The sequence below is a fragment of the Macaca nemestrina genome, chromosome 1 (assembly GCF_043159975.1).
Source record: "Macaca nemestrina isolate mMacNem1 chromosome 1, mMacNem.hap1, whole genome shotgun sequence".
In the NCBI taxonomy this organism is placed as follows: Eukaryota; Metazoa; Chordata; class Mammalia; order Primates; family Cercopithecidae; genus Macaca; species Macaca nemestrina.
The window spans coordinates 179,640,237-179,666,969 of NC_092125.1; the positions used below are offsets into that span (position 1 = coordinate 179,640,237).

Consider the following 26,733-nt stretch of genomic DNA (forward strand, 5'->3'; position numbering starts at 1 on the left):
TTCTGTCTCTTGAATGTGCCAAACATTTCCCACCTTGACTTTTGCACTCTTCTTTCCTTCCCTGAGACCCTTCTCCTCTAGATGTGTGCATTATCAGCTCCTTCTTATCATACTTCTCAGCTCAAACGTCACTTCCCCTGAGAGGCCTTCTGTAACCCCCTAAGTTAATTAAAAATTTAAATTAACTTTCCATAACTCCCAATATCCCATTACCCTATTCCATTTTCTTTACTTATCGCTATGTGAACTTAGCTTCTTGATTGACTGTTCTGTTCACTTAACTTTGTGTCTGTCTCACCCTGTGCTCTTTAAAGGCAAATACTGTATTTTGTCTTGTTCATTGCTGAGTCCCTAGCACCTGGTACATGTTAAGTGTCCAACAGACACATGTTCAAATAAACTGATGAATGGCTCAGTTTTTAAAAAATGAATAAATGGAAAAAAAAAAGGCCTGATATCAGATTCTTAAGTAATTCTCATAAACTAAAAGATTCTGATTCAGGCCAGGCACGGTGGTTCATGCTTGTAATCCCAGCACTTTGGGAGGCTGCACTGGAAGGATCACCTGAGGTCAGGAGTTCGAGACCAGCTTGCCCAACATGGTGAAACCCCGTATCTACTAAAAATACAAAAATTAGCCAGGTGTGGTGGCAGGCACCTGTAATCCCAGCTATTCAGGAGGCAGGGAAAGGAGAATCACTTGAACCCAGGAGGCGGGGGTTGTAGTGAGCTGAGATTGCACCACTGCACTCCAGCGTGGGCAACAGAGCAAGACTCCATATCAAATAAATAAATAATAAATACGAGATTCTGATTCAATAAACATGGGTGGGGTCTAAGAATTTTCATTTTAACAAATACCACAGAAAACTCTGGGGCAGGGGTTCACAGAACATGTTTTGGAGAAATACTGATTTATTCATTTTTGTAAGCACTATGTAGGTACGCAGCATAGTTTTAAAGAGGTATGAGGATTTTCAGAATTGAGTCACTTTGCAAAGTTCATAACGATTCAGTAAGTAAATTCTAAGAAGGCAGAAACAAATTCTAATTTTAAAAAACAGCCTATCCTCACATGTAAATTACACGAACACACAAATTACCCTATCTATTGTATGCTGGTCATAAATTCTTAGCCTTCATCTCAGTCATGAAAACAAAGCCTAGACTTCTATAACTCTGTTTCAAAAAATGAATTGCTCAGACCAAAACAAGAAATATTTGTTTAAAGGAATCACCAGCAGAGAAAAATGTGCTTCTTGAAAAAAAGGATTGAAGAAAATGAAATCTTAGCTTTAAAAGTATACTGTGTTGATAAAAGAGAAGTGAGCACAAGTTGCTCTTAAGGGGTAAATGTGGAAGGAAGATTTGCCTTCCACAGTGATCAAAATGGGCGGATGTTTCAAGAGTAATTCCAGATGCTACTTGTTAACATGGCATTGCACCACAGGCAACAGTGGAGTCAGGTGGTGGTGGTATTGTGTGCATGAGGGGGTGATCAAATTAGACTCTGGTTTGATGAACAATACATGCCAACTTTGACAAGTAAAGCCGGCTGTTGATTGGCATTTGGAATTTGGCAAGGAGTGCTACTGTCCACTCAAATGATTTTTTTGTTTTGTTTTTAAAGATGGAGTCTTGCTGTCTGTTGCCCAGGCTGGAATGCAGTGGCATGATCTTGGCTCACTGCAACCTCTGCCTACAGGGTTCAAGCAATTCTCCTGCCTCAGCCTCCCGAGCATCTGGGATTACAGGCACCCACCGCCATGCCTGGCTAATTTTTGTATTTTTAGTAGAGACGGGGTTTCACCATGTTGGCCAGGCTGGTCTTGAACTCCTGACCTAAAGTGATCTGCCCGCCTTCGCCTCCCAAAGTGCTGGGATTACAGGCGTGAGGCACTGTGCCCGGCCTCAAATGGTATTTTAAAACTCTACTTTGTTGCAGAGAAAACCAATCTGCACTGTATTTGCTTTTTCATCTTATACATTTCAGAAATCAGAGCTTTTGATATGATCCTGGGTAATGGCCCACCTTTACAGAGGTAAGTACCTTGCCTAGCTCAGAGTAGCAATTAACACATACTATATCTAAGATCTACCTTTATTAAAATCCTGGTTAGACAGAAAACCACAGACTGCATGTTCTCACTTACAAGTGGGAGCTAAACACTGAATACACATGGATACAAAGAAGGGAACCATAGACACTGAGTGCCTGTTGACGGTGGAAGGAGAGGATCGAAAAACTACCTATTGGGTACTAACTATGCTTATTACCTGGGTGACGAAGTAATCTATACACCAATCCCCTATGAGATGTAAGTTACCTATGTGACAAATCACCACAAGTACCCTTGAGCCTAAAAGTTAAAAAACAATAAAAATAATGAATAAATAATAAATAAAATCCTGGTTAAACTCCAGAGCACTTGCAAATGTCAAACTAACGTTGTCAATTTCTTGAGGTATTTTCTCCCTTCCTTTTACTTGCCAGTAACTCTTGCTTTTAGCTCACGTTTTAAAGATGAATATGGTCTAGAGCGGTCCTGTCCAGTAAAAATAAAATGCAATCACAAATGCAAGCCATGAATGTGATTTTAAACTTTCTAGTAGCCATGAGAAAAATAGAAACAAGTGAAATTATTTTAAATTACCATTTTAACATGTAACCAGTATTTCAAAATGGAGACATTTTTCTTTTCTTTTCTTTTTTTTTTTTTGAGACAGAGTCTTGCTCTGTCACCAGGCTGGAGTGCAGTGGCACGATCTCAGCTCACTGCAACCTCTGCCTCCCGAGTTCAAGGGATTCTTCTGCCTCAGCCTCCCAAGTAGCTGGAATTACAGGCGCATGCCACCACACCTGGCTAATTTTTTGTATTTTTAGTAGAGACGAGGTTTTACCATATTAGCCAGGATGGTCTCGATCTCCTGACCTTGTGATCCGCCCACCTTGGCCTCCCAAAGTGCTGGGATTACAGGCGTGAACCACCATGTCCCCGACTGAAACGTTTTTCATTCAAACTTTTGGATACTAAGTCTTTGCTATCCGATATCCAGCATCCAGCGTGTATTTTATAGCACATCTCAATTTGGACCAGCCACATTTCGAGTATTTAATAGCTACATGTAGCTAGGAGCTACATATTGGACAGTAAAGGTCTAGAGCTTTGCTACTCAATGTGTAGTCCACAAATTAGAGGCACTTTCAAAATATTTCTGTTCATAGACAATGTACCTGATCACCTAAAAACTTACAAGATGAATGTTGTTTTCATGCCTGCTACCACAACACCTATTCTGCAGCGTATGGATCAAGGAGTAATTTCAACTTTCAGGTCTTATTATTAAATATGTTTCATAAAGCAATAGCTGCCATAGATAGTGACTCCTCTAACAGATCTGGACAACGTAAATAAGTAAATTAAAAACCTCTTGGAGGCCAGGTGAGTGGCTCACGCGTATAATCCTAGCACTTTGGGAGCTGAAGTGGGCAGATCTCTTGGACCCAGGAAACCAGCCTGGGCAACATGGTGAGACCCCATCCCTACAAAAAATACAAAAATCAGCCATGTGTGACAGCATGCACCTGTAGTCCCAGCTACTTGGAAGGCTGAGGTGGGAGGACCACCTGAGCCCAGGAGGTAGAGGCTGCAGTGAGCTGTGATCACACCACTGCACTCCAGCCTGGGCGACAGAACAAGACCCTGTCTCAAAAAACAAAACTAAACTAAACTTTCCCTCCTGGAAAAGACTCACCATTCTAGATGCCATTAAGAACATTTGTGATTCATAGGAAGAGGTCAAAATATCAACATTAGGCCGGGTGTGGTGGCTCACTCCTACAATCCTAGCACTTTGGGAGGCTGAGGCGTGGATCACTTGAGATCAGGAGTTCAAGACCAGCCTGGCCAATATGGTGAAACCCCATCTCTCCTAAAAATATAAAAATTAGCCAGGCATGGTGGCATGTACCTGTAATCCCAGCTACTTGGGAGGTTGAGGCAGGAGAATCACTTGAACCCAGGAGACAGAGGTTGCAGTGAGCCGAGATCATGCCACCGCACTCCAGCTGGGGCCACAGAGTAAGACTCTGTCTCAAAAAAAAACCAAAAAAGTCAACATTAACAAAGGTTTGGAAGTTGAATCCAACCCTCATGGATGACTTTGAGGGGTTCAAAACTTCAGTGGAGGAAGAAACTGCTGATGTGGTAGAAATAGCAAGAAAGCTAGAATTGCAGCCTGAAGACAGGACTGGAACGCTGCAATCTCATGATAAAACTTGAAAGGAAAAGGACTTACTTCTTACGGATGAGCAAAGTAAGTGGTTTCTTGAAATGGAATCTACTCCTGGTAAAGATGTGACCATTGTTGAAACAACAAAGGATGGAGAATATTACATAGACTTAGTTGATAAAGCAGCAGCAGGGTTTGAGGGGACTGACTCCAATTTTGAAAGAAGTTCCATTGCAGGTAAAATGCTATCAAACAACATCGTGTGCTCTAGCAAAATATTTTATGAAAGAACAGTCAATCCATGTGGCAAACTTCATTGTCTTATTTTAAGAAATTTCCACAGCCACTCCAACCTTCAGCAACCACCACCCTGATTAGTTAGCACCCATTCACCAACAAAGGAAAGACCCCCCCAGCCACCAACAAAACAACTGGAACTTGCTAAAGGCTCAGATAATTGTTAGCATTTTCTTTTCTTTTCTTTTTAGCAATAAAGTATTTTTAAATTAGGGTATGTACTTTTTTTTTGTTTTTTGGAGACAATGCTATTGAATATCTAATAGACTGCTATATAGTGAAAACATAACTTTTATATGCACTAGGAAATGAAAAAGTCTGGTGACTCACTTTACAGTGTTTGCTTTACTGCGGTGGTCTGGAACCAAATCTGCAGTATCTCTGAGGTATGCTAAGCTGCCTTGTTAGTTCACCTGGCCTTCCATTCCAAACCAACGTGTTATTTCCTGCAGCTCCAATCTATAATCCACAAGCAGAACTTAAGGACAGCAAAAATGTTTATTTGAAAAAATTACTATGTATTGAAAATATACATTAGAAATTATTACATACTTCCATAGCATTCCCCTCCCCCACCACAAAAGTAGAAATATCTGCTTGCTATGCTAATGCCATAGGTAAATTCAAACAAAAAGTAAATCATCCTCAGTCTCCTTTACTCAAACATTAGAGCTGGGGGCCAGAGAAAGGTCAACCTGTATCTACTAATCAATAGGAATTTAACAAGTTCCAGTCATCCACAGCAAGACATACATATTTCTGCTTTGAAGGTTGTGAAGAATTATTCTGTTCTGTCTCTGACTCCTCAAAAGGTCTCTTCTTGCTCTTCTTTGACTCCTGGCTTGAGATAGCTTCGTGTTTCAACACTGGCCCGTGGCAATCTGGGGCTTTCTCTTTATAGAACTGGAGTTTCTCAGAAGAGTTCATGTGGGGGTCTGCCAGGGGACACTTCAGTGGGGCTTCTGCTCGAGACCGCTTCCCATCTGTGACAGAGGTGAAGGGTGATGAGTTCACTACACTGGCATGCTAATCCCCTCATCAGTCTAGGATACCCCCAGGGATATGACAAAGGCCCAAACAGGGTGATATCTGCATTGACTGCATTTTGCCTTGAGTGCCCTGTAAGGTCGCTGTGGTATGCATGCAGGCATAGGTTGAAGGCAAGGACTCATACTACAGTTTGACAGATTTGGATTTAAATCCTAGATCTGCCTCTTCCTAGAAGTGACCGTGGGCAAGTGACTTGTCTGAAATTCTGTTTAATCACCTCTATAGGGATACAAAACCTATTTCATAAGGGTAATATGAAGATAAATGAAATAATGTACATAAAGTGATTAGCACAATGCTTGACACACACTAAAAGTCCCCAAAATGTTAGCCTTCATTATTTGAAATCTGGATTTGACTCCGTCTTCTAAGGGCCAAAGAGCAAACGATACAACCTATTTTACATTTTTTTTGGTATGTCCTGGATTCTTACTTGGTACCTTTATATTTTCTTCACTTTGATTTCATCAATTCCTTCTCTTTTAAAATCATGATAAAATATACATAACATAAAGTTTACCATTTGCACCACTTTTAAGTGTACAGTTCAGCGGTATTAAGGACATTCACATTGTGGTGCAATCATCACCATCCATCTCCAGAACTCTTTTTACCTTGTACAAATGAAACTCTGCACGTATTAAACAATAACTCCCTATTCCTGCCTGTGCCACCCCTGCCTCCCTAGTCACCACCACCATTCTGCTTGTTCTATGAATCTAACCTAGCTACCTTATACAAGAACAATCACATAGTATTTGTCCTTTTGTGACTAGTTTATTTTGCTTAGCATAACATCTTGCAGGCTCATCCACGTTGTGTCAAAGTTTCCTTACTTTTAAAGCCTGAAATACATTGTACGTACATTTCACATTTTGTTTATCCATTTATCTGTTGATGGACACATGGGCTGATTCCAACTTCTGGCTACACTTAATTCCTTTTTCATCTTCCGTATTCTATCTACTTTTGTACCACCACAAATCTTTTTTGGAACAAGATGATACATAAGTAATTTTAAAAAGCTGTCTTCCTGGTGCTGATGCTCAAAGCTAAGTGTGAACTTCTACTGTAAGCTATGCTAAGGGAATACAAGTCTTGGTGATCATAAATAAGCCAATACTACCATAATTAATTTTTCCAAGGAGGGAAAACAGGTGAAACTGCTTTAAGGATGCAAATAAAGGGCAAAAAACTTCAAAGGAAAGGGAATTTCTCACAGAAGCGCTGAGCTGTCGTTCTAGGCTCTGAGGTTTCCCGTGGCTTCACAGCTTCCGCAGTCACACGCTCCCACTGCAGAACGATCTGAAACATATTTGGAAAGATTTGAATCCAAACAAAATCTCGAGATTTTAATCTCAAGCCTTTCTTGTTCCCCCTTTTTCCCTCTCCATAAGCACAAACCCCTCTGGGAAATTTTACTTCAGATGCCTGGTGATGATAAGAAGAACCAAATCAAGTCTGAGTTTTCTGTTCTAATGCAGGAGTTGAGTCAGAACGCAAACACGTTGGATATATGTATCTGCATGACTAAGGGAAATCTATAAAGCTGATTTCCTTGTCTATTTTCATCTTTATTCCAAGCTGGAAATAAATTACATATCCTTAAACTAAATATTAAAACTTAAAACTTTAGTCATAACACTTTCCACACATTCCTAGACTTACTCTCGTGCCTTAAAATACTCCAACTATAACTCAAACTCTTGTATGTAAAACGCCCATGTTTCCATACTCTCATAACATTATCATGACCAGTTTTTACTTTTTAAACTGTTACAAATATATTTTTATTATAAGCTGCTACCAATTCTTTTAGAAATAAGTGGCTGGGCCCGGTGGCTCATGCCTATAATCCCAGCATTTTGGGAGGCCGAGGCGGGCGGATCACGAGGTCAGGAGATTGAGACCATCCTGGCTAACACAGTGAAACCCCGTCTCTACTAAAAATACAAAAAAAAAAAATTAGCTGGGCATGGTGGTGGGTGCCTGTAGTCCCAGCTACTCGGGAGGCTGAGGCAGGAGAATGGCGTGAACCCGGGAGGCGGAGCTTGCAGTGAGCTGAGATCACGCCATTGCACTCCAGCCTGGGCAACAGAGCGAGACTCGGTCTCAAAAAAAAAAAGAAAAGAAAAATGCCTGAATATAAACTATACATAAAGAAAAGCTAGGCCGGGCGTGGTGGCTCACGCCTGTAATCCCAGCACTTTGGGAGGCCGAGGCAGGCAGATCACAAGGTCAGGAGATCGAGACCATCCTGGCTAACACGGTGAAACCTGGTTTCTACTAAAAATACAAAAAAATTAGCTGGGCGTGGCGGCGGGCGCCTGTAGTCCCAGCTACTCGGGAGGCTGAGGCAGGAGAATGGCGTGAACCCAGGAGGCGGAGCTTGTAGTAAGCTGAGATCATGCCACTGCACTCGAGCCTGGGTGACAGAGTGACTCCGTCTCAAAAAAAAAAAAAAAAAGAAAGAAAAGCTAATGATCCTCTCAGTATACCACGAATAACAAGAACTTTAAATTTAATATTTTTTTTTTATTATGGAATGCAATGAAATGACCATAAAAAAGGTCAAGAAAAACATTTTCAGGACATAGGCAGTACAACACTGAATTTAAGAATATAGTTCCAGGCCAGGCTCAGTAGCTCACACTTGTAATCCCAGCATTTTGAGAGGCCGAGGCAGGCGGATTGCAGTCGAGACCAGGCTGGCCAACATGATGAAACCCTGTCTCTACTAAAAAATACAAAATTTAGCCAGGCGTGGTGGTCCCAGCTACTCGGGAGGCTGAGGCATGAGAATCACTCGAACCCGGGAGGCGGAAGTTGCAGTGAGCCAAGATCACGCCACTGCACTCCAGACTGGGCGACAGAGCAAAACTCTGTCTCAAAAAAAAAAAGAATACAGTTCCAGGCCAGGCATAGTGGCTCACACCTATAATCTTTGCACTTAGGGAGGCCGAGATGGTAGGATTCCTTGAGCCCAGGAGTTCGAGACCAGCCTGGGCAACATGGTGAAACGCCATCTCTATTTAAAAACAAACAAAAAACCAGTTCCAGAGTTGGCTCCACTACTTAATTGCCAGGGGACCCATGGCAAGTGATTTCTTAGTCTCAATTTCTTCATCTGTTAAGGATCAACGATAGTACACACTCCATAGGGCTATTTTAAGGATCAAACAAGATAATATACATAAAGAGTTTAGCACAGTGTCTGGTACACAAAAGGCACTTAATAAATATTAGTTGCCATCTCTTCTATAATTTCCTGGTGATAAAAATGGGAACAGATTTCAGGGAACACCAGGATGGATTAATCAAACGTGTTGACTCAGTGGGCAATAGGGAAAATGGTGCTTCCTTCCACTAAACAGAAATAAGAATGTCAATAAGAGCTGGTCGGGGATGGGGAAGAAGAAAATGAGTTTGGTTTGGGACAAGCTGAATTTGAGATGGCAGGTGGAGATTTACAGAGGATACCTGGGAATGGCTCTAGTGTCTAGAGAGGAATGCAGAGTCATCCTCGCAAGGACAGCTGGAGCTCTAAGAACACTGAAAGAGCACCTGGGGACTGTGGAGATGTGGAAGAGGAGAGGAAGAAAGAGGAATCAGCCACAGCCAGAAGAGTGAGAAAGCTGTGGGAGAGCCAGGAGAGAGGCCCAGAGAAAAATAATAAGGCATGCATGTTTCTATCAAATGCTGCAGGAAAGCCAAAAAAGGTAAAGAATATCAGCACCCACCTTCAAGAGGACCCTGTCAGGAGAGCAGGAGAGGCCAGAACTAAGTCGCAAGGGAGTAAGAACTGAGTAGGCACCGAGGGGATGGGGCAGACTGGACAGGAAACAATGCACAGCTGCACTGGGGAATGAGAACCATGCTAGAATAAGGACATCTTGCATTTATCTACAGAAAGCAGATGGACAACAAAGAGGGACAAATGAAGACATGCTGGGCAGGGGCAGGAGGGAAAAATCATTATTAGTAATTATCACAAGGGAAACTGGGTATCTTCAGGAACAAAATTTTTTAAAAAAGAAAAAAAAAGGGCTTGTGACTAGAATAAAGGAGCATACTTGTTCTCTCCAATAGTAGGGAAGTGGAATACGGTTGAAGAAATGGAGAAATTCTGAGACAGAAATAGGGAATTAAGTGGACCCCTGTGAGACAAGAATGAGGGCAGGTGAGTGGAGTCAGTCTGCAACAGTTTCAATAACAGATCCCCAAGACATAAGCAAAGCAAAGCATTGCTACCAAGTCCTAGGGGCCCAGCTGAGGGTGGAGGGCAGGACTGCACTGGTCATCAACTTACTCTCAGGTCAGGCTGTCAGGTATTCTACTTGATCCTTCCCAAGCCCTGCTCAAGAGAGAGCCTGGTTTCTGCATTTTATGGATGAAGACAGAGACTGAAAGTTGCTTTAGGTTGTACAGCTATTGGGCTGCTGAGCCAGGATTCCGTGCCCAGGTCTTTCTGGCTCCACAGCCTATGCTCTTTCCACCATGTCACCTGCTATCAAACTGCAGCAAGCCTTTGTAAGACCATCCCACACCTGTCCCAAGTCCACTGGATGCATCTAGGTCTCATACAGCACTAGAAACTTTATCTGGCAATGCACCATGGTAATTCTTTCATCATGCATGTTCTGGACCAAGCTCAGTGTGCTTCTGAAACACAACTCACCAGTCTCCCTGCTTACTGTGGAGAGGTGATGCTACAATCCAGCAGGTAGACAGTTCTACCATTATGCATTATGGCTTGGAGCTAAGAAGGGATCCTGGACAGTTTGGTGGGTCCTCTAGGCCTCCACCAAGAAACACTGGTTAAAAGCATCTAAAGGAGAAAGCCACCAGTCACAGGGAAGGTGACATCTACTTGTGCTGTCCTACTTGGTTACTTTCTCACTTCCAACTTACATAGAAGACTCTGAATCTCACTTAAGTCTGTACTTTACCAAGTGAAGAAAGACCATCAAGACAAAAGGGAGTCAAAGTAAAGTTCTCTCACTGGTAAGACTCAGTGAGAGACGGACACGAGAGACACTTTCTCACTAAGGCCGTGGGAGGTAAGAAACTTTCCCAAAAGAAAGAGAAGAATCATATTTGAATCCTTATTTGCTGACACTAGAGTTTATTCTCTCTCCTGTATATACATACTACTAAGAGAATCCGTCCTTCTGAAGTTGGGTCAGACTGCTTTTTTGTATAGCAAGCCAGAATTCACTTATTTTCTGAGACATCTGTAAGATGACATTTTCTCCTAGGTCCAGTAAAGATAAGGCACAATCTAGTGACCAGAGCATGAGATATAAGGTCTGGCATCAATTATTTAAGTATATGGGCCAGTTATAGCCCATCAGTGTCTCCAATTTGACATGAAGATGACAATTTAGCCAAGGAATACCAAGTGGATTACTGTTTATTCAATGTGTTGGATAAGACACTTGGAATTAAGATGAAAAGCTGCATCAACAGCAGGGAAGAAAAATCTGGAGTACCTGGTCAGCCCAGCCCTCTGTCTTGCAGTTACTATGATCAAATTCCTTCAAAGGCACTTTGGAGTGAACAAGGCCTATGTGGGTCTGGAGCTTGTGCTTGACGGTTTTGATATCCTAGTGAGGCAGAGACAGATCAGAAATGCAAATGCATTTGGTTAATTCTTACTTGCTTTCAGTAGTAAATAAAGACCATCATAAATACCAGCCCTTTCTAAATACCAATTAGCACAGGCAAAATATCAAATTGCTGAGTCTAGAAAAATGAGCGAAGGAACCAAAAGTCTTACCTTGAGCCCTGTCCCAGAGATATCTAAGCAGTTTAGTTTCCTAAAAGAAAAGAGGTATCCAATGCCTGCATCTGTGATCTCAGGGTTACCTAGATGTCAAAAACAAGGTAGCATTCTGTTACAAAATAAATGTTGTTAAAATGACAACCAAAAATAAGCTCAGAAAAAAGTCCAGGCAATGATAAACTACAAAACATTTGAGTTGGCAAACTTTTCAAAGTAAATTAAATGCAGAAGTCTGATCTTTACTATTCATAATGTAGAAGAGCTACACTCAATGATCCTTAAAGATCCTTTACAGCTCTTACTTTCTAGGAGTTGGGGATGAGCAGAAAAATAAATGAACCAGGTAGTTATCCCAAAGGGTTTAATTTGGAACCATATGAAAACATATATAAACATGTGTTAAAATGGTTCACCATACTTTATTCATGGCCATTTCACCTCCAAAGTAAAAGCATTTATTTTAAAAACATATTCAAGGGAACTTAGACACAGATACTATCACCACTCTTACCAACTTGCATTTTTTTTCAGAATCCTTTCTTATATATTACTTTCTCGCGTCAGAGAGTACTACACTTAGCCTCGAGTCCTCAAGGCCATAAGCATACTGCCTGGCACATTATAGATGCTCAAAAAATATCTGGTGAATGAATACACTTCCCTGGGAGGCAGACAGGACATTCATTATTATCCTCATTTTACAAAGGCCAAAACCAATGCTCAAAGTGGTTAAATAACTGGTCCAAAGGTATATAACTGGTAGTAAAAGTGGCAGAGCAAGAAGGGTCCTCGGACCTCAAACCCCTGCTCTTTCTATTCTTTTGGCACCATACTGTCCTGCCATAGAGTCAATGGATGCTCAGTTCAATTGCAAATGATCTCTGTCAACCTCTTACCATTGGAGTCAATGTCTTGTTAATTCAAGTAAGTTATCCGTTCATCCAGCTTTTCATCAGGCAAACATTGATAAAAAAGGACCTAGCTGACAGATACCAAGGATCAGAGGCTCAAGGAAAATAAAGATGAGTCAAAAGTCCTTTAAGTATGCAATGAATATGATGAACGGTATCTCTGTTTGCACACAGCGAGTGGCATGGATGAATGTGAAAGGGTTTTTTCCTACCCTAAAGAGGTGGTATATGCTGGAAAAGTCATTTGACCAGGAGTCAAGAGTCTCTGGCCTCGGTCCCGCTCTGCCACCAAGTTTCTATGGCACCCTGGAAAGTCACCTTTCCTTTCTTACCTCTAAAATGAAGGGGAAGAACAAGATGATCTCTAAGGCCATTCTTCCAACATTAAAATAATCTATAATTTCGAAGAAAACTTACATGATAAGTCTAATAACGTTAGATTCTCAAGGCCTCTTTTCATCACTCGAACTGGTGCTGTCATCTTCCGCACCCCAGCATCAGATAAACAATTATCCTTCAGGTGGAGCTGAGTTACACTAGGGTAACAAAGTACATACATAAATTACTCAGAGTTTGAGACAGTCTAGGTATAAAAACATGCTTTCAACATTTTCATTTAAAAATACAACATATCCTCTACCTCTTGCTATTTCATACCCAATGCATTTAACAGAGTTAAGCTCTTTTGGACTGGGCATGGTGGCTCACACCTGTAATGTCAGCACTTTGGAAGACTGAGGCTGGAGGATCACTTGGGCCTGGGAGTTAGAGACTCCATCCCTAAAAGAAATTTTTAAAAATTAGCTTGCCAAGGTGCTGTGTGCCTGTGGTCCCAGCTACTTGGGAGGCTGAAGCAGGAAGATGGCTTCAACCAAGGATTTCAAAGCTTGCAGTGAGCTATGATCGCACTACTGCACTCCAGCCTAGGAGACTCACAAAAAAAAAAAAAAAGATTTTTTGGTGCCACTTCAGTTACCAAGTGAGGGTTAATTTAGTGTCATGCAGTACTAATTTCAGAGGGCAGAGGGCACTAAAGGTATATTGTTGAATAAATGGACTTCCACTAAGGGGATAAATATACTTTAAAACAAAAGCTGCTTTTCTGACACATCGTGTGAAAATCAAAAACATTCTAAATATGTCAGGAAAAGCTGCTAAAGAACTCCTATGAGAATTCTTTTTGCAGAGCACACCATCCTCTAAATTTAACCAGCTTTATCAATCTAGATTTTCAGATTGGGTTAATAAAATATACCCATAACCCAATCCATCTGCTGCTAAGCTGGAATTGGTGTATTAATATGCTCCGTTTTCACATAAGAAATCTGAGCCTTGGTGCTGCCTAGGCTCACACAACAGTATCTTTTTATGGGGCAGTAGGTAGGTGTCACTGTCAGAAGCAGGCCTCAGGTAGCAGGTTAGACCCAGGTTTGTAATGCTGTTGTTCTGGGTGTTTATAAAACCACAGAGGAATCCATCTGTCCTCCTCTTTGTTGGTCAGAATAATCTGAGAGCAGTCAGACTATTTGTGAATGGTATGAACTGGGCTATTTCTTTAAATCATGGTTCCTGAAAATAATTTCTTTGGCTATCTTTAATAGCTCATTTCCTTTATAGTTGTAGCTCATTAATAGTTAAAGTAGCAAATGATAATGATTATTGACTATGGTATAATGTCTCATCCCTTGCTAGAATAAACTAGGACTGGATAAATAAAGGGCAAAACCTGAGGCGGGCAGATCACCTGAGGTCAGAAGTTCGAGACCAGGCTGGCCAACATGGCAAAACCCCCGTCTCTACTAAAAGTACAAAAATTAGCTGGCGTGGTGAGAGGCGCCTATAATCCCAGCTATCAGGAGGCTGAGGTAAGAGAATAGCTTGAACCCAGGAAGTGGAGGTTGCAGTGAGCCAAGATCGCACCACTGCACTCCAGCCTGGACAACAAAAGCAAGACTCCATCTAAAAAAACAAATAAATAGGGCTGGGTGCGTTGGCTCACACCTGTAATCCTAGCACTTTGGGAGGTCAAGGCAGGCGGACCACCTGAGGTCAGGAGTTCGAGACCAGCCTGACCAACATGGAGAAACCCCGTATCTACTGAAAATACAAAATTAGCTGGGCGTGGCGGTGCATGCCTGTAATCCCAGCTACTTGGGAGGCTGAAGCAGGAGAATTGCTTGAACCCTGGCGGGTGGAGGTTGTGGTGAGCTGCGATTGTGCCATTGCATTCCAGCCTGGGCAACAAAAACGAAACTGTCTCAAAAAAAAAAGAAAAGAATAAATAAAGGGCAAAACTATTTTTCAACCCAGGTAGCTTCAAGTATTACATGTTTAAATAAAAGTTACTTAGAAAAAGAGAATCAACTAACTGACTTGAGTCAACTGACTGACTTTCTAAGGGTTGTCTAATCTACATTGCTTGTACCAAGTAAATGGAGATTTGGAGATTGACAATGTTTTAGAAAAAAATAAGCAAATCAACATAAGAAGAGGAAGTAATCAGCACTCCTGAAGATAATCCTGTTGGATCAGCCTTTAAAACAATACTGAAACAATTCATCTACAAGTGGTGACAAGTCAGTACCTAGATAGGGCTTCATTGGTGAGATGTTCTAGAAGTTCATGCTCATCTCCAAGCTTGCAACATGAAAGATCCAGGCAGGTCAGCTCCCGGAAAGACTTAATTTCCTCAAGTTTTTCTGAAATCACCAGATACCTATAAAGCATGGAGAGCAATCAATAGCTTCCCCCAACTCCTCTTAAAGCATTACCATTTGCGGATTTCTATCATAGTCAACATCCCACCACCCTATCAGGACACAGTACTATGGAATAAGCAGACTTCACTAATTACTATCAGGGCAAAGGCTGAAATTTTCAATTAGTAAATGCCTTGAACATCTTTTTATGTGATGGTGAAATAAAAATTCTGAATAATAAAAAAATGTATATTAGCAAAGGAAAGTCACAAGTGAAGACATCTGCTTTGTTATCAGACAGACCTTGGCATTGGTTTTGGGACCTTACCTGAGAATTTCCAAACTTTAGGATACTCAAATTTTTAATTACTAATTCTTTTAAAGTCGCTTTTAATCTAATGCTCAACATCCTGTGATTTGAAAACTGGAGCAAGGTCAAGACCGGTTTCCAATCTGCACATCCCCCAGAACATACCAAGAGATACTTGGCACATCACATTTTATCTTTCCTGAACACTTCCCTGTGCCTTTGTTACCCTAACTTTACTCCAAAAGTATGTACAGCAAGACTGCTACAAGGACTCACTCCAGTCTAGATGGATATTAAGACAAACCCTGAGCACCAGCAACTTAATTACATTGTAGCACCTTGCCAAGTTGTTATCTGGAAGCGTCAGGGAAGCCTCTGGAGAGGGAAAGGAGATCAAAACAGCATTCCACAGCCCAGGCTGGGGCCTCCGCCCTGCTTTCTAGTGGTTCATCTATCTCAGATGAGGTCAGTGAGAAAAAATGAAAGGGATTAGGTGTGACAGGAAACGGAGAGGAGAGGAACCTAAGAGGACAGGGAAACTGACTTGTGGCAAGAGCAGGCCTCTCTCATCCACCTTCCTCTTGGATGTCTAGAAGTTTCCACAGTAAGATGGTGTGTTAGGATCAGTGGGGTTACACCTAAGAGGTCACACCTCTCTTCCATCAGCAGGATCACAACTGCCAAAAACAGGATGGAATAATCAGAGGGCAAGAGGGGAGTTAATCTCTTTTCTTCCTACTTCCAAACAAAAAAAGATGTACTCAAACTAATGACTGGCCTGGCTGCTAGGTACAGATGGCCTGAGGCACTGATACCCCTTTAAAGGGTGGAACCTAAGCTGTCTGGAGATCGAGCTCAGCTGGGTACACAAAAGAGCCTTATTTACTCAGATGTATTTTAATTGCACTGTAAATACAGCTGCTGTTTTTCACCTTCCAATCACAGAGTTGAAGTGTGTTAATGGGGATTTAGGGGATTACTGGCAATCAGAGAAAGGAAAACACATATCCTTTGATCAATTAACCAAAAGATTTTTAGTAATTCTGAAACAAGGGTTCTCTGCAAAGGACATAACACTGTGTAATGTGATTAAGAAACATTACGAAACTCAAGGTTGAGGAACAAACGTGTTAGGCCACAGACACTACTAGATGCTAATCTAGGACATAATCGAAGCTCTAGGTTCTTGCTTGCAACCAGTCTTCCAAATTTTCCCTTAAAGGGTTCAGAACGGTACAGTGGAAAGGCAATAGAAAGAGCACAGACCAGATCTGAGTTTGGATTCTAACAGCCCAATTACTTGTGTGATTGTGAGACAGTTACTTAACCTTTCTGACCCTCAATTTCTCCAGCTACACAATGGGGCCAATGATTACTTCTACATCTAGTGTAATGCTACACTAATTTATGTCCTCATCAAATGTGAATGAAAAGTGCTATTCTCATTCCAGTCCGACCAATCTGCCACTACAACAGTATCCAGATATTGCAAATGGATAAACAGCATTTTCAATAGCATGGGAAATATTAAGCTATAAAGGTAGGTGGGGAAAAAACAGAATACAAGTTTTTTCAGGATTTTTGAGAAAAAGAGAAACAGTATTTTAAAATTCCATGGCATCTTGCAGGACCTCATGAAATAGTAGCTATTACTATTATGTCAATAACAAAAGGTGGTATTTTAAGGAAAACATACTTGCCTCCCCGTGACCACCAGCGGGATTAAAAATCACTGGGGTTTCAACACAAAGAAGAGAGTTTTCGTAAGGTTGGAATCCAGTTGCAAAGACACTTGCTTCTGGCAGGTAGCTTTGTGACTTAACCCCAAGATAGCAAGTGCCTGCACCTACCCAGTTATTTTATTTTCATTTATTTTTTCAAGCTCATTACTTTTGACCTGAACTCCTTTGTGCTGACAAAACCTCTTGGACTGCAGCTACAGCCCTGGATTGCAAATGCAGCCTCAAATTTCCTGCCCTCTATTTTCCTTCAAGGATTCAAAAGAAGAGGGGTTTTGATCACAATTCAAAGTCTTACATTTGAATGAGACAGTCAAGTCTGGAATTGCAGCAATAAAATACAGGCTAAAAGATTATGTTCAAAATGTTTCCTGTATTTTCTGGCTGGGCGTGGTTGCTCACGCTTGTAATCCCAGCACTTTGGAAGGCTGAGGTGCGTGGATCACTTGAGGTCAGGAGTTCAAAACCAGCCTGGTCAACATGGTGAAACCCTATCTCTACCAAAAAATACAAAAATTAGCTGGGCACGGTGGCAGGCGCCTGTAGTCCCGGCTACTCGGGAGGCTGAGGTGGGAGAATCACCTGAACTTGGGAGGCGGAGGCTGCAGTGAGCCAAGATCACGCCACTGCACTCAAGCCTGAGCAACAGAGTGAAACCCTGTCTCAAAAAGAAAAAAAAAAAAAGTTTCCTATATTTTCTGATTATTATATAAATGTAAATGTTTCTTACATTTTCTGATAATGTATCACTTTCATTGAAAAAAATAAAATATAGAAAAGTATAAAGATTATAAAATCAATTCCAATCCCACCATCTAGACTACATTTTGGTAGGTTTCTTTTTTCTATCTATGCAGTACATACATTTTAAAAATCTCTTTCTTAGAATATTATCTTAATAGTTACATAATATTTCATCATATAAATATACTATAATTTGCTTAACCAATTCCCTACTGTTGAACACTTAGTTTTTAGATTTTCACTCATACAAACAGTACTACAATGAACACTCTTTTGTAAAAATATCCGTTCCCATCTTTGATTATTACATTAGGGATTAGAATAGATTCTTAGTAAGTAGAATTAATGGGTCAAACAAACAGTATGGATGTTTTCAAGGTTCTTGATACATATTGCCAACCTGCTTCCAGAAATGCTACACTAATTTATGTCCTCATCAAATGTGAATGAAAAGTGCTATTCTCATTCCAGTCCGACCAATCTGCCACTACAACAGTATCCAGATATTGCAAATGGATAAACAGCATTTTCAATAGCATGGGAAATATTAAGCTATAAAGGTAGGTGGGGAAAAAACAGAATACAAGTTGTACAAAGTATATATTCCCAAATGCATAAAAATAATATATTTGAAAATGATCACGTGAGATTATGAATTTTTTAGTACCACAATTTTATGTATTCCCCAAATAGTATATATTGCTTTCATAAAATAATTTTAAAACAAGATATACATCACAATTCTATTTTGCCACTGTTCTAACTTTTCAACAACGAACATAAATAACTTGGAAGAAAAAATGAAGGGTAAAATGTATTTTAAATGCATAAGCTACAATGAAATATTGCTTGACTTTTTCCTTTAGGCAAGGTAATTTTTTTCCTTTCCACTGGCAGCAGCTCCAAGCCCAGCCACGACTGAGACCATAGTCCAGAGACAGAGCTTTCAAGGTGCCTGCTCAGTTTATGAGCCAAGTTTCTGTCCTTTTCTACATGTGTTTATGTCTTTTCTTTTCAAAATATAGTATTTGGCCTGTGGTGAAACCATTAATTCTATGAGCTGATTAAATAAAGATCATTTTTCCTTTATTAAGCATATGAGTTTACCTTCTGTTTTCAGATATGGCTTTCTCTTACATACATTTTTTGTTCAGCCCTTGTTATAATGCTCATACAGATAAGCTGCCGGCTGGGCACAGTGGCTCACGCCTGTAATCCCAGCACTTTGGAAGGCTGAGGCGGGTGGATCACCTGAGGTCAGGAGTTTGAGACAAGCCTGGCCAACGTGGTGAAACCCCGTATTACTAAAAATACAAAAAATTAGCCGGGCGTGGTGGTGGGTGCCTGTAATCCCGGCTACTTAGGAGGCTGAGTCAGGAGAATTGCTTAAATCTGGGAGGCGGAGGTTGCAGTGAGTCGAGATTGCACCACTGCACTCCAGCCTGGGAAACAAGAGTGAAACTCCATCTCAAAAAAAAAAAAAAAGAAAAAAAACAGTAAGCTGCCTTTCAGGTCTAATCACAGAATAGTTCATACAGTAGTATACAATAAAGCTATTTTTAAAACCTACAAGTAGGCCAGGCACGGTGGCTCACGCCTGTAATCCCAGCACTTTGGGAGGCTGAGGTGGGCGGATCACGAGGTCAAGAGATCGACACCATCCTGGCCAACATGGTGAAATCCTGTCTCTACTAAAAATACAAAAATCATGGTGGCACATGCCCGTAATCCCAGCTACTGGGGAGGCTGAGGCAGGCGAATCGCTTGAACCAGGCAGTTGGAGGTTGCAGTGTGAGCTGAGATGCCACTGCCACTCCAGCCTAGTGACAGAGTGAGACTGTCTCAAAAGAAGAAGAAGAAAAAAAAAACCTACCAATATTGATGATAAATGATTTTCAAATTATGTGAAGAAAGCAAGGTCCATTAGAATGTATGCAGCATGCTGCCATTTGTATAACAAAGAAGGGAACTACATAAACATGTATGTGTGTAGAATATCTTTAGAATGGTATTTTAAAAACTGGTAACAGTATTTGGTCTCTGGGGAGAGGAAACTGGAGATGAGATAGGAAGAAGGCTTCTGTTTCGTTTTATGCCCCTCTGTGTTTGTGTTTAAATTGTTTGCCTTGTATATTTTTATTGTTTTTTGCAAGTTTAAAAAGAAATTAGATGTTTTGAAAGTGTTTTTACATGATGGTAGAGTAAAAATTTTAAATAAAGCATATGAGCAAAGGCAAGTCACAAGAGAAAAAATATCTGCTTTGTTAGACTATAGACCTTAATGTAGGGACTTTATCTGAGAATTGCCAAACTTTAGGATATTTGAAATTTTAATCACCCAATCTTTTAAGGTCATTTTTTATCTAATGGTCAGTATTTAGTGGTCTGAAAACCAAAAACAGGCCCCCAAACTCTGGATACTACTCTCCCCATCTGCAAGAGCATATCAAGAGATATTTGGCAGATCACATTTTGTCTTTTCTATTTTCTCTTTGAAAGCTGGTAGAAGAATATTTTCTACTTAATGGAGGAGCTGTGACAACTTAATCCTTGTAAAATGATTTCAGAATAAAGTTAAGTGTCGTCTCGTCTAAGACATGAGGAGAAGGAAGAGTGATTTTTTCAATATGGTCTTTCACTTTGTATATGGAAGTTCTAACCTGAAGTGCTATTTGATGAGGGAAGCCCCTGAGCCCACTAAGCCCCAGAGCTTGACAGAATTAACACACCCAATAAAATACTGAATAACCTAATTAGAACACCCACCTGTTTCGCAAACACAGGGAGCAAAGCACCAAACTTCCATAGGCCTCAGTGAATTTCTGTAAAGCCCTCAGCCCTGCACCTGGCTCAGTGAATTTCTGTCTGGCTTCAGCAGCAGAGAACAGCTTTTCGGCAATCTGCTCAGGAAAGCCAATAAGGGAATCAATGTGATCCACATTGTCGGAGATGAAGCCCAGGACAAGGCTGAAGAGGGATTTGGCGGAGTACCGAAGATTCCCCTCCCGGGTATATGTGAAGATGAAATGATCAGTCTTCTCTTTCCGTGCAGTGTCGTCTTCCCTGTTCATGCAAAGCTCCACAGAAAAGCCTTTGGGGAATAGTCTGAAAGGCCTTGGCTTCTGCAGGCTACTCCTGACACCATCCAGAGCCAGATTGACCATGTGCAGCTGCCCATTTTCTCGCACGTAGATGGGCCCTGGGTCTAGGTGGTTTTCTGAGCTGAGGTAGTAAGACATTGCCTTGGTAGCAACTGTGAAAGCAAGGCACAGGGAAGCAAATCCAATTAAAATGCCATTTGTAACATGTAACTTCATCTTGCTGTGCCCAGGGCTTTATGAGCCTACCAGGCAGGACTGGTGGCTGTTTTAGGAAAAGCAAAACTTACCAGTTGCCTGGGAACTTTGGCATTCGAGGTTGCCTTTATTGCCTCTACCTGGAATGCCCCTTCCTACTCTCCCCTTTTTCTTGTTTATCTGGCCATCTCCTACTCATCTTTCAAAACCCAGGTCAAGGCCAGACGCAGAGGCTCACGCCTGTAATCCCAGCACTTTGGGAGGCCGAGGCGGGTGGATCACCTGAGGTCAGGAGTTCGAGACCAGCCTGGCCAACATGGTGAAACCCCATCTCTACTAAAAATACAAAAATTAGCCAAGTGTGTGCCTGTAGTTCCAGCTACTCGGAAGGCGGAGGCAAGAGAATCGCTTGAACCCAGGAGACAGAGGTTATGGTGAGCCAAGATCGTTTCACTGCACTCCAGCCTGGGTGACAAGAACAAGACTCCAAAACAACAACAACAACAACAACAACAACAACAAAAACCCCAGGTCAAAATCTCATCTTTAAAATTCACACTAAGGAAGTTGTCACAGATGTCAGCAAAGATTCATTTATGTGTAAATTAATGGCAGCAAGTTTATACTAGCAAAACAATTGGAAAATAACCTAAATGTCCAATAATTGGGATGTTAATAAATACGTTACGACTTATACGTACCATGGAATGTGATAAAGTGATTAAAATTATAAATTTTTAAAAAATGTGTTTACACACAGAAAAAAGACTAGAAATAAATAACTTCCTGGCTAGCTTGACACAGTCCACAAACTTCTTGGTTGCGCTTGGTTCACTGTTCTATTTATTTGTTTCTGAGTCTGCCATCTGCTGCTTTGAGCTCCTTGAGAGGGGGAACCATGTTGAATTCATGCAGACTCTATAACACAGTGCCCTGGCATCTTACAGTCCCTGAGCAGATAGTGTGCAACCAACGTTTACTCATTTGCTAAATTTTACAAAGCCCAAAAGTAACAGGATTTTTTTTTAATCTAGAAATAAACACCTCCACTACAAGAGCTACATAAAAGCTATTCTAGCCTTTGGACACTTCGTATCTATTAAAGTTCTATTAGGGCAGTTTTAACATAAAAAAGTCAAACAGTTGGGCATTTCTGCAGTCATGTGGGTAATATTATGTGCCCAAGAACTGGAATACTTGTTTTCCTCCTGAGTAACCGTGAGATTTCAAAATACATGAAAAAGTGCTATGTTAAATAAAATGAAGGTATTTATTTGATGATCATTTCTACAATTTAAAGGGAGAAGAGAGGTAGAATATCATACAGGCCTGATAATATCCCTAAAAGAATATGACTGAGTTTTAGAGTGAACCAACTCAGCTTCTTCTGCATCAATGTGGGGCCACAATGTGGCCCTGAAGCCACTTACGAGTGTCAGCCACATTTAAGTCCGTGATCAAAAATGCTGAGTCTCTGGAGATGAAACAATGGTCCTGTGTGTGGGAATCAGTACTATCCATGTTTCTCTCAAGGATAATTATGTGTATAAAAGCACGAGAGAAGAGTATTCTGCCTAGCTCTAGAGCCTCACTCTTTCCTGCTCATCTCCTTATGTCCTACAATCTTTGGCCCTGTCATACTACCCAGGTAAACTGGCCATGCTCTCATGTCCCACTGGCCATTGCCCGTTCTGTTCCCTTTGGCTGGAACATCCTGCTCTGCCTCCCTGACCTAGCTAATTCCTACTCATCATTAACATCGTTCCTCTTCTGGGAAACCTTCCCTAACCCCTGCACCAGTATGTGCCTGTCTGGTTTTCCCAGAGCACCTAGTCTCTCCTACATAGCACTTAGCACCATGTACTATGTCTGTTCACTTGTTAATGTACCCAGAGTGGTGAGCTTTTTGAAGGCAAGGTACTTATTTGATTCATCTATCTTTCCCAGGCCTGACATAGTGCCTAGTACTAAGTAAGCCCTCAAAAGATATTTGCTGAACTGTATGAAAGGAAGGGTAAGACCTCAAAGGACAAACTTAGTGCTCTCAGTTGCAGGGCCTGCTGATACTGTTGCTAGGAGCCAGCTCCTTTTCCAGGCAACAGCTGCAGGCTCCTCCCCCACTTGCCAGACCATTCTGCAGGTGGCAAAGGCAAAGCAGACGATGGGAGTATATTGCTACTGGTACTACAAGGGGTGGGAGACAACTAAACTAAAAAACAAGGGGAAAAAAATTCTGTCACAGTGCTAGCTCTTACAACCCATACTTTTCTCTTGCCAGCATGCATTTACAGCGCCTGCTGCTAAGGAGATGCCTCATTTATTCTGAGCTCTTCTTCCAGTAGGGGTGAGCATCTGGACCCTCCAACCTTGCAGACCTTAATTTTGACTGAGGAAGTAAAGCAGATGTCCTTTGGTTTTTTATCCCTGTCATTTAACATTCAGAGCTCTACTCTACCTGTAGATCAGAAAGCAGATGCTAGGTATGGCCCTAAAAAGGACTGACGTGATTTTAACAACAGAAAGACAAATTCTATGGAAGATACCCTATTATAGTGGATGAATACACTGTGAACTCCCTGAGCAATGAAACAGGGTCTGCCCATCTGTATTGCCCCCAACCCTCACCCCTAATAGTGTCTTCCACAAATACTGTTGTAAAATGGACAAATGGATGGATGGCTGGGTGGGTGGGTGACCACTTCAGATGAAAATCAGAAGTCTGATTCCATCCAGCAGAGGGCACAAGCAGCTTGGGACTAGAGTAAGGACCCTAATCTGGGCTCCTCAAAATCTGGGATGCTCTGGCTTCCAGGGATCATTTTCAAAAAAAAGGGAACGGTTCTGGTTTTTTGTTTGTTTTTCTTTAGATTACCCATCAAATACCATTTCTCTTTCTAAATGAGGAAAAAATAAATACAATTTTTTCCTGGAGAGTAAACCCACATCATTTGTCCAGAAGCCACTGGAGGAATTGACTTTGGTTCAGGAATCCTGGTGTCCTTTAATTTCTACTACTAAATCAGCACGTCCTGCATTCTCCCAAAAAGGAGCTTCCTGAGAGTCTATGAGGTACTATAACATGATCTGAGGTACTATAACATGATCTAAGCATTAAATTAACATTTGAACCCTTCAAGGCTAAGGACCAGAAAGGCAAGAGAATTCTACATAAAACTTCTCTACTTGGGTTTATTTGACCCTCGCTAATGTACAGGATGGTGTACAGGGTGGTGTATTACAAATGGACCTGTTCTAAACCATGGTGAAAACCCCATCCAAATTGAAAAACTAAAATACTTAGTCACCACAATAATAACAATGTCCAATGTAGATCGTAGTAGCTGTATTATATATTGGATCAAGAGTAACAGCGACATTTTGATAGTCTCCCAGCCTGCTACAGTAAGGCAGCTTTGTAACCCATACGACAGCATAGAAAAATATTATAATCATGTATGTTCTAGCATTTGGTCACCACAAGAGAGCCAAAGTTACCACGAAGTGTACCATTTCATCAAATGAATGAAACATAGCTGTATTACATTAAAAACTCAGTTCTATACAGCTTTCTTGAAAAAGGCCAGATAAAATTATTGATACTACACATGACAGTTTTTTAGACCTTGAATCCAGTTTTCCAAGCAAAAAGCATGACTATCCCAGTCAGGTGAACTGGGGTTATCAGGGAGCCCACAGGGTAAAATTATGAGCTGAATTTACAGCTAATTTGAAGAGAAGAAGAAAATACCTAACTTCAGAAGATAAAGTAAGATAAAAATCCCCTAAGAATAGTAAGTTGTAGGAATAACTATGATGTTTAACGATACTGGATGATGGCTACCATTTATTAAGCACCTACCAGTTGCCAAGCACTGTTAGGTACTATATAAAGTGATCTCATGTAATCTCTAATGAACCTATGAGGTCAGTATTGCCTTTTAATAGACAAAGAGACCCACGGAAGTAAAATAACTTACTCTAGAACAGAGCTAGTAAGTGGCAGAGCCAGAATTCAATCTCAGGGTCGCATTACTGCAAAGCTCAAGCTCTTTCCTTGGCATGATGCTGTTTCTCAAGACTAAAAATATGACATCAGCCTTAAGGATAGAAAAAAAAAATGTGAAAAATTAATCTCACCCACCTGTTTGATCCCTCTAGTATTCACTGGTTGAAGCCTGAGGGGAGGGGGAAGGGATAAGATTGAAAAAAAAAAAAAAACGAAAACCGGTGCACATCTAGGGAAAGAGCTGGTGGGAACAGAGCCAGGACAGTTACAACGAGGCCTCCCTTCTTCCCTCTGCCAGGCCCAAAATGAGCTACATCCATATACCAGGAGAACATCTGCCAGCCCATGGCCTTCATCCCAAGGCTGCCCACACTTAGTTTATCTGAAAATGCAGTATTCTTGGGAAAATTTCTAAATAAAAACCTGAACAGAAACTAAACTGTGGGTAGTTCTAAACCAGCAATAACCAACAATCCACCTTCATTGTTCTGTGTGTCCCCATTCTTCAATTTTCAACTTTCCTCACTACTTTTTTCCTATAATATGCACTTTACTGCCTTCTCACCCATACCTTTTCCTCTCTCAGGCTCCCTACTGCCCCCCAAGAACATGCCAATTTCTCCCACAATGTGACTCTTAACAACTCTAGCGCTTCTCACACCAAAAATCCTAACCCCACTCCCTTCGCTCACCTCAGCTCCCCTGCCCGCCTCAAGCCTCAGACCCTTCCAGCCCTTCCGTGCTCCTGCTGAAAGGTGGCTTGCTTGTTCCAGAGACCCAACCCTTCCAACCTCCAATCTCCCAACCTCCACCTGCCTCCCTTTCTTTCCCCAACTCCTCCACCCCCACTCCTTCCCTCCACCATCTATTCTTCCCGTCTTCCCACTCTAGGGGCTTCCCTCTCCTAGGCCCCCAATCTCTCCAACCCTTTCCTTGCCTTCTGTTCTCAATCTTCAAGACCTTCTTCCTTCACGCCTATCCCTAACTTGGCATTCCACACCCCCAACTTTTCTTCCCTGTCCCCAAGACCCCACCCTCTCTATTCCTATCCTAGCTCTTTTCCTCCTTGAACCCCTAAAATCCCATTTCCTTTCCCCATTCCTTCTTCCCGCTCTCTCCCCACGCATGCCTTCGTTCCGCTCTCTCCCCACGCGTGCCTCTCCCCGAGTCCACCCAGGCTAATCCTGCTCGCTATCCCACCCCGGCCCCGAACCCCAATTCTCACACGTCCCCATAGCCTGCCCCCGCACCCCTACGCCACCCTTAAACCCATCGTCCACACCCATATACCTCATCCTCCCCTCAACCCGCGCCCCGCCGTCCCTCTCGGGCTTCCCCTCCCCCACCCCGCCGCTCCCTAACACCCCGCCCCCGCTCCCACACGCAACCCGGGGCCCCGCGAGCTGCCCGGCCCGCGGCCGCCACCTACCTGTGCCCCTGCCCGGGGCAGCGAGCGGCAGCTCCTCTGTGGCGGCTCCCTCCTCCCGCGGCGCGGCTGACGGGGAACGGCTCAGCACCCCGGGCACAAAGCTAGGGAGGGTGGGACACAGCGAGGGTGGGAGGAGGGAGAGGGCTAGGGGCAACCAGGCGCTGTGGGACCGCGGGACCGGCAGGGACCGGGGCAAGGCTGGGCCGGGGAGGCGCGCGTGCGCGGGCCCCGGCA

At 42.0% G+C, this 26,733-nt stretch overlaps 1 protein-coding gene across 4 annotated transcripts; it reads right to left on the minus strand.

Moving 5' to 3' along the window:
* Positions 1–2,083: 2,083 nt before the first annotated feature.
* On the minus strand, positions 2,084–26,718 carry LOC105495090 (leucine rich repeat containing 42). Of its 4 annotated transcripts, none has more exons than XM_011764280.3 (9): positions 26,500–26,714; positions 25,042–25,161; positions 20,535–21,021; positions 14,861–14,992; positions 12,694–12,812; positions 11,360–11,448; positions 11,073–11,186; positions 6,801–6,885; positions 2,084–5,513 (listed from the first exon to the last, which is right to left on the minus strand). In XM_011764280.3, exons 3-9 carry the CDS (start codon positions 21,005–21,007, stop codon positions 5,239–5,241), a joined length of 1,287 nt encoding a protein of 428 aa, XP_011762582.1. In that variant the 5' UTR covers positions 21,008–21,021; positions 25,042–25,161; positions 26,500–26,714; the 3' UTR covers positions 2,084–5,238. The 4 variants fall into 4 exon arrangements, with proteins under 4 accessions (XP_011762582.1, XP_011762580.1, XP_011762584.1 ...); XM_011764278.3 differs by lacking the exon at positions 25,042–25,161 and adding an exon at positions 25,206–25,239; XM_011764282.3 differs by lacking the exon at positions 25,042–25,161 and having other exon boundaries at positions 26,500–26,709.
* Positions 26,719–26,733: the final 15 nt, after the last annotated feature.

Excerpts from the sequence above, each read along its gene's own strand:
- LOC105495090 (XM_011764280.3), bottom strand. The coding sequence starts at position 21,007 with ATGTCTTACTACCTCAGCTCAGAAAACCACCTAGACCCAGGGCCCATC. Across the intron at positions 12,813-14,860 it reads ACCAATGAAGCCCTATCTAG|TGTAACTCAGCTCCACCTGA; the intron begins GTACTGACTTGT and ends TTGTTACCCTAG. Across the intron at positions 11,449-12,693 it reads AACGTTATTAGACTTATCAT|GTAACCCTGAGATCACAGAT; the intron begins GTAAGTTTTCTT and ends TTTGACATCTAG.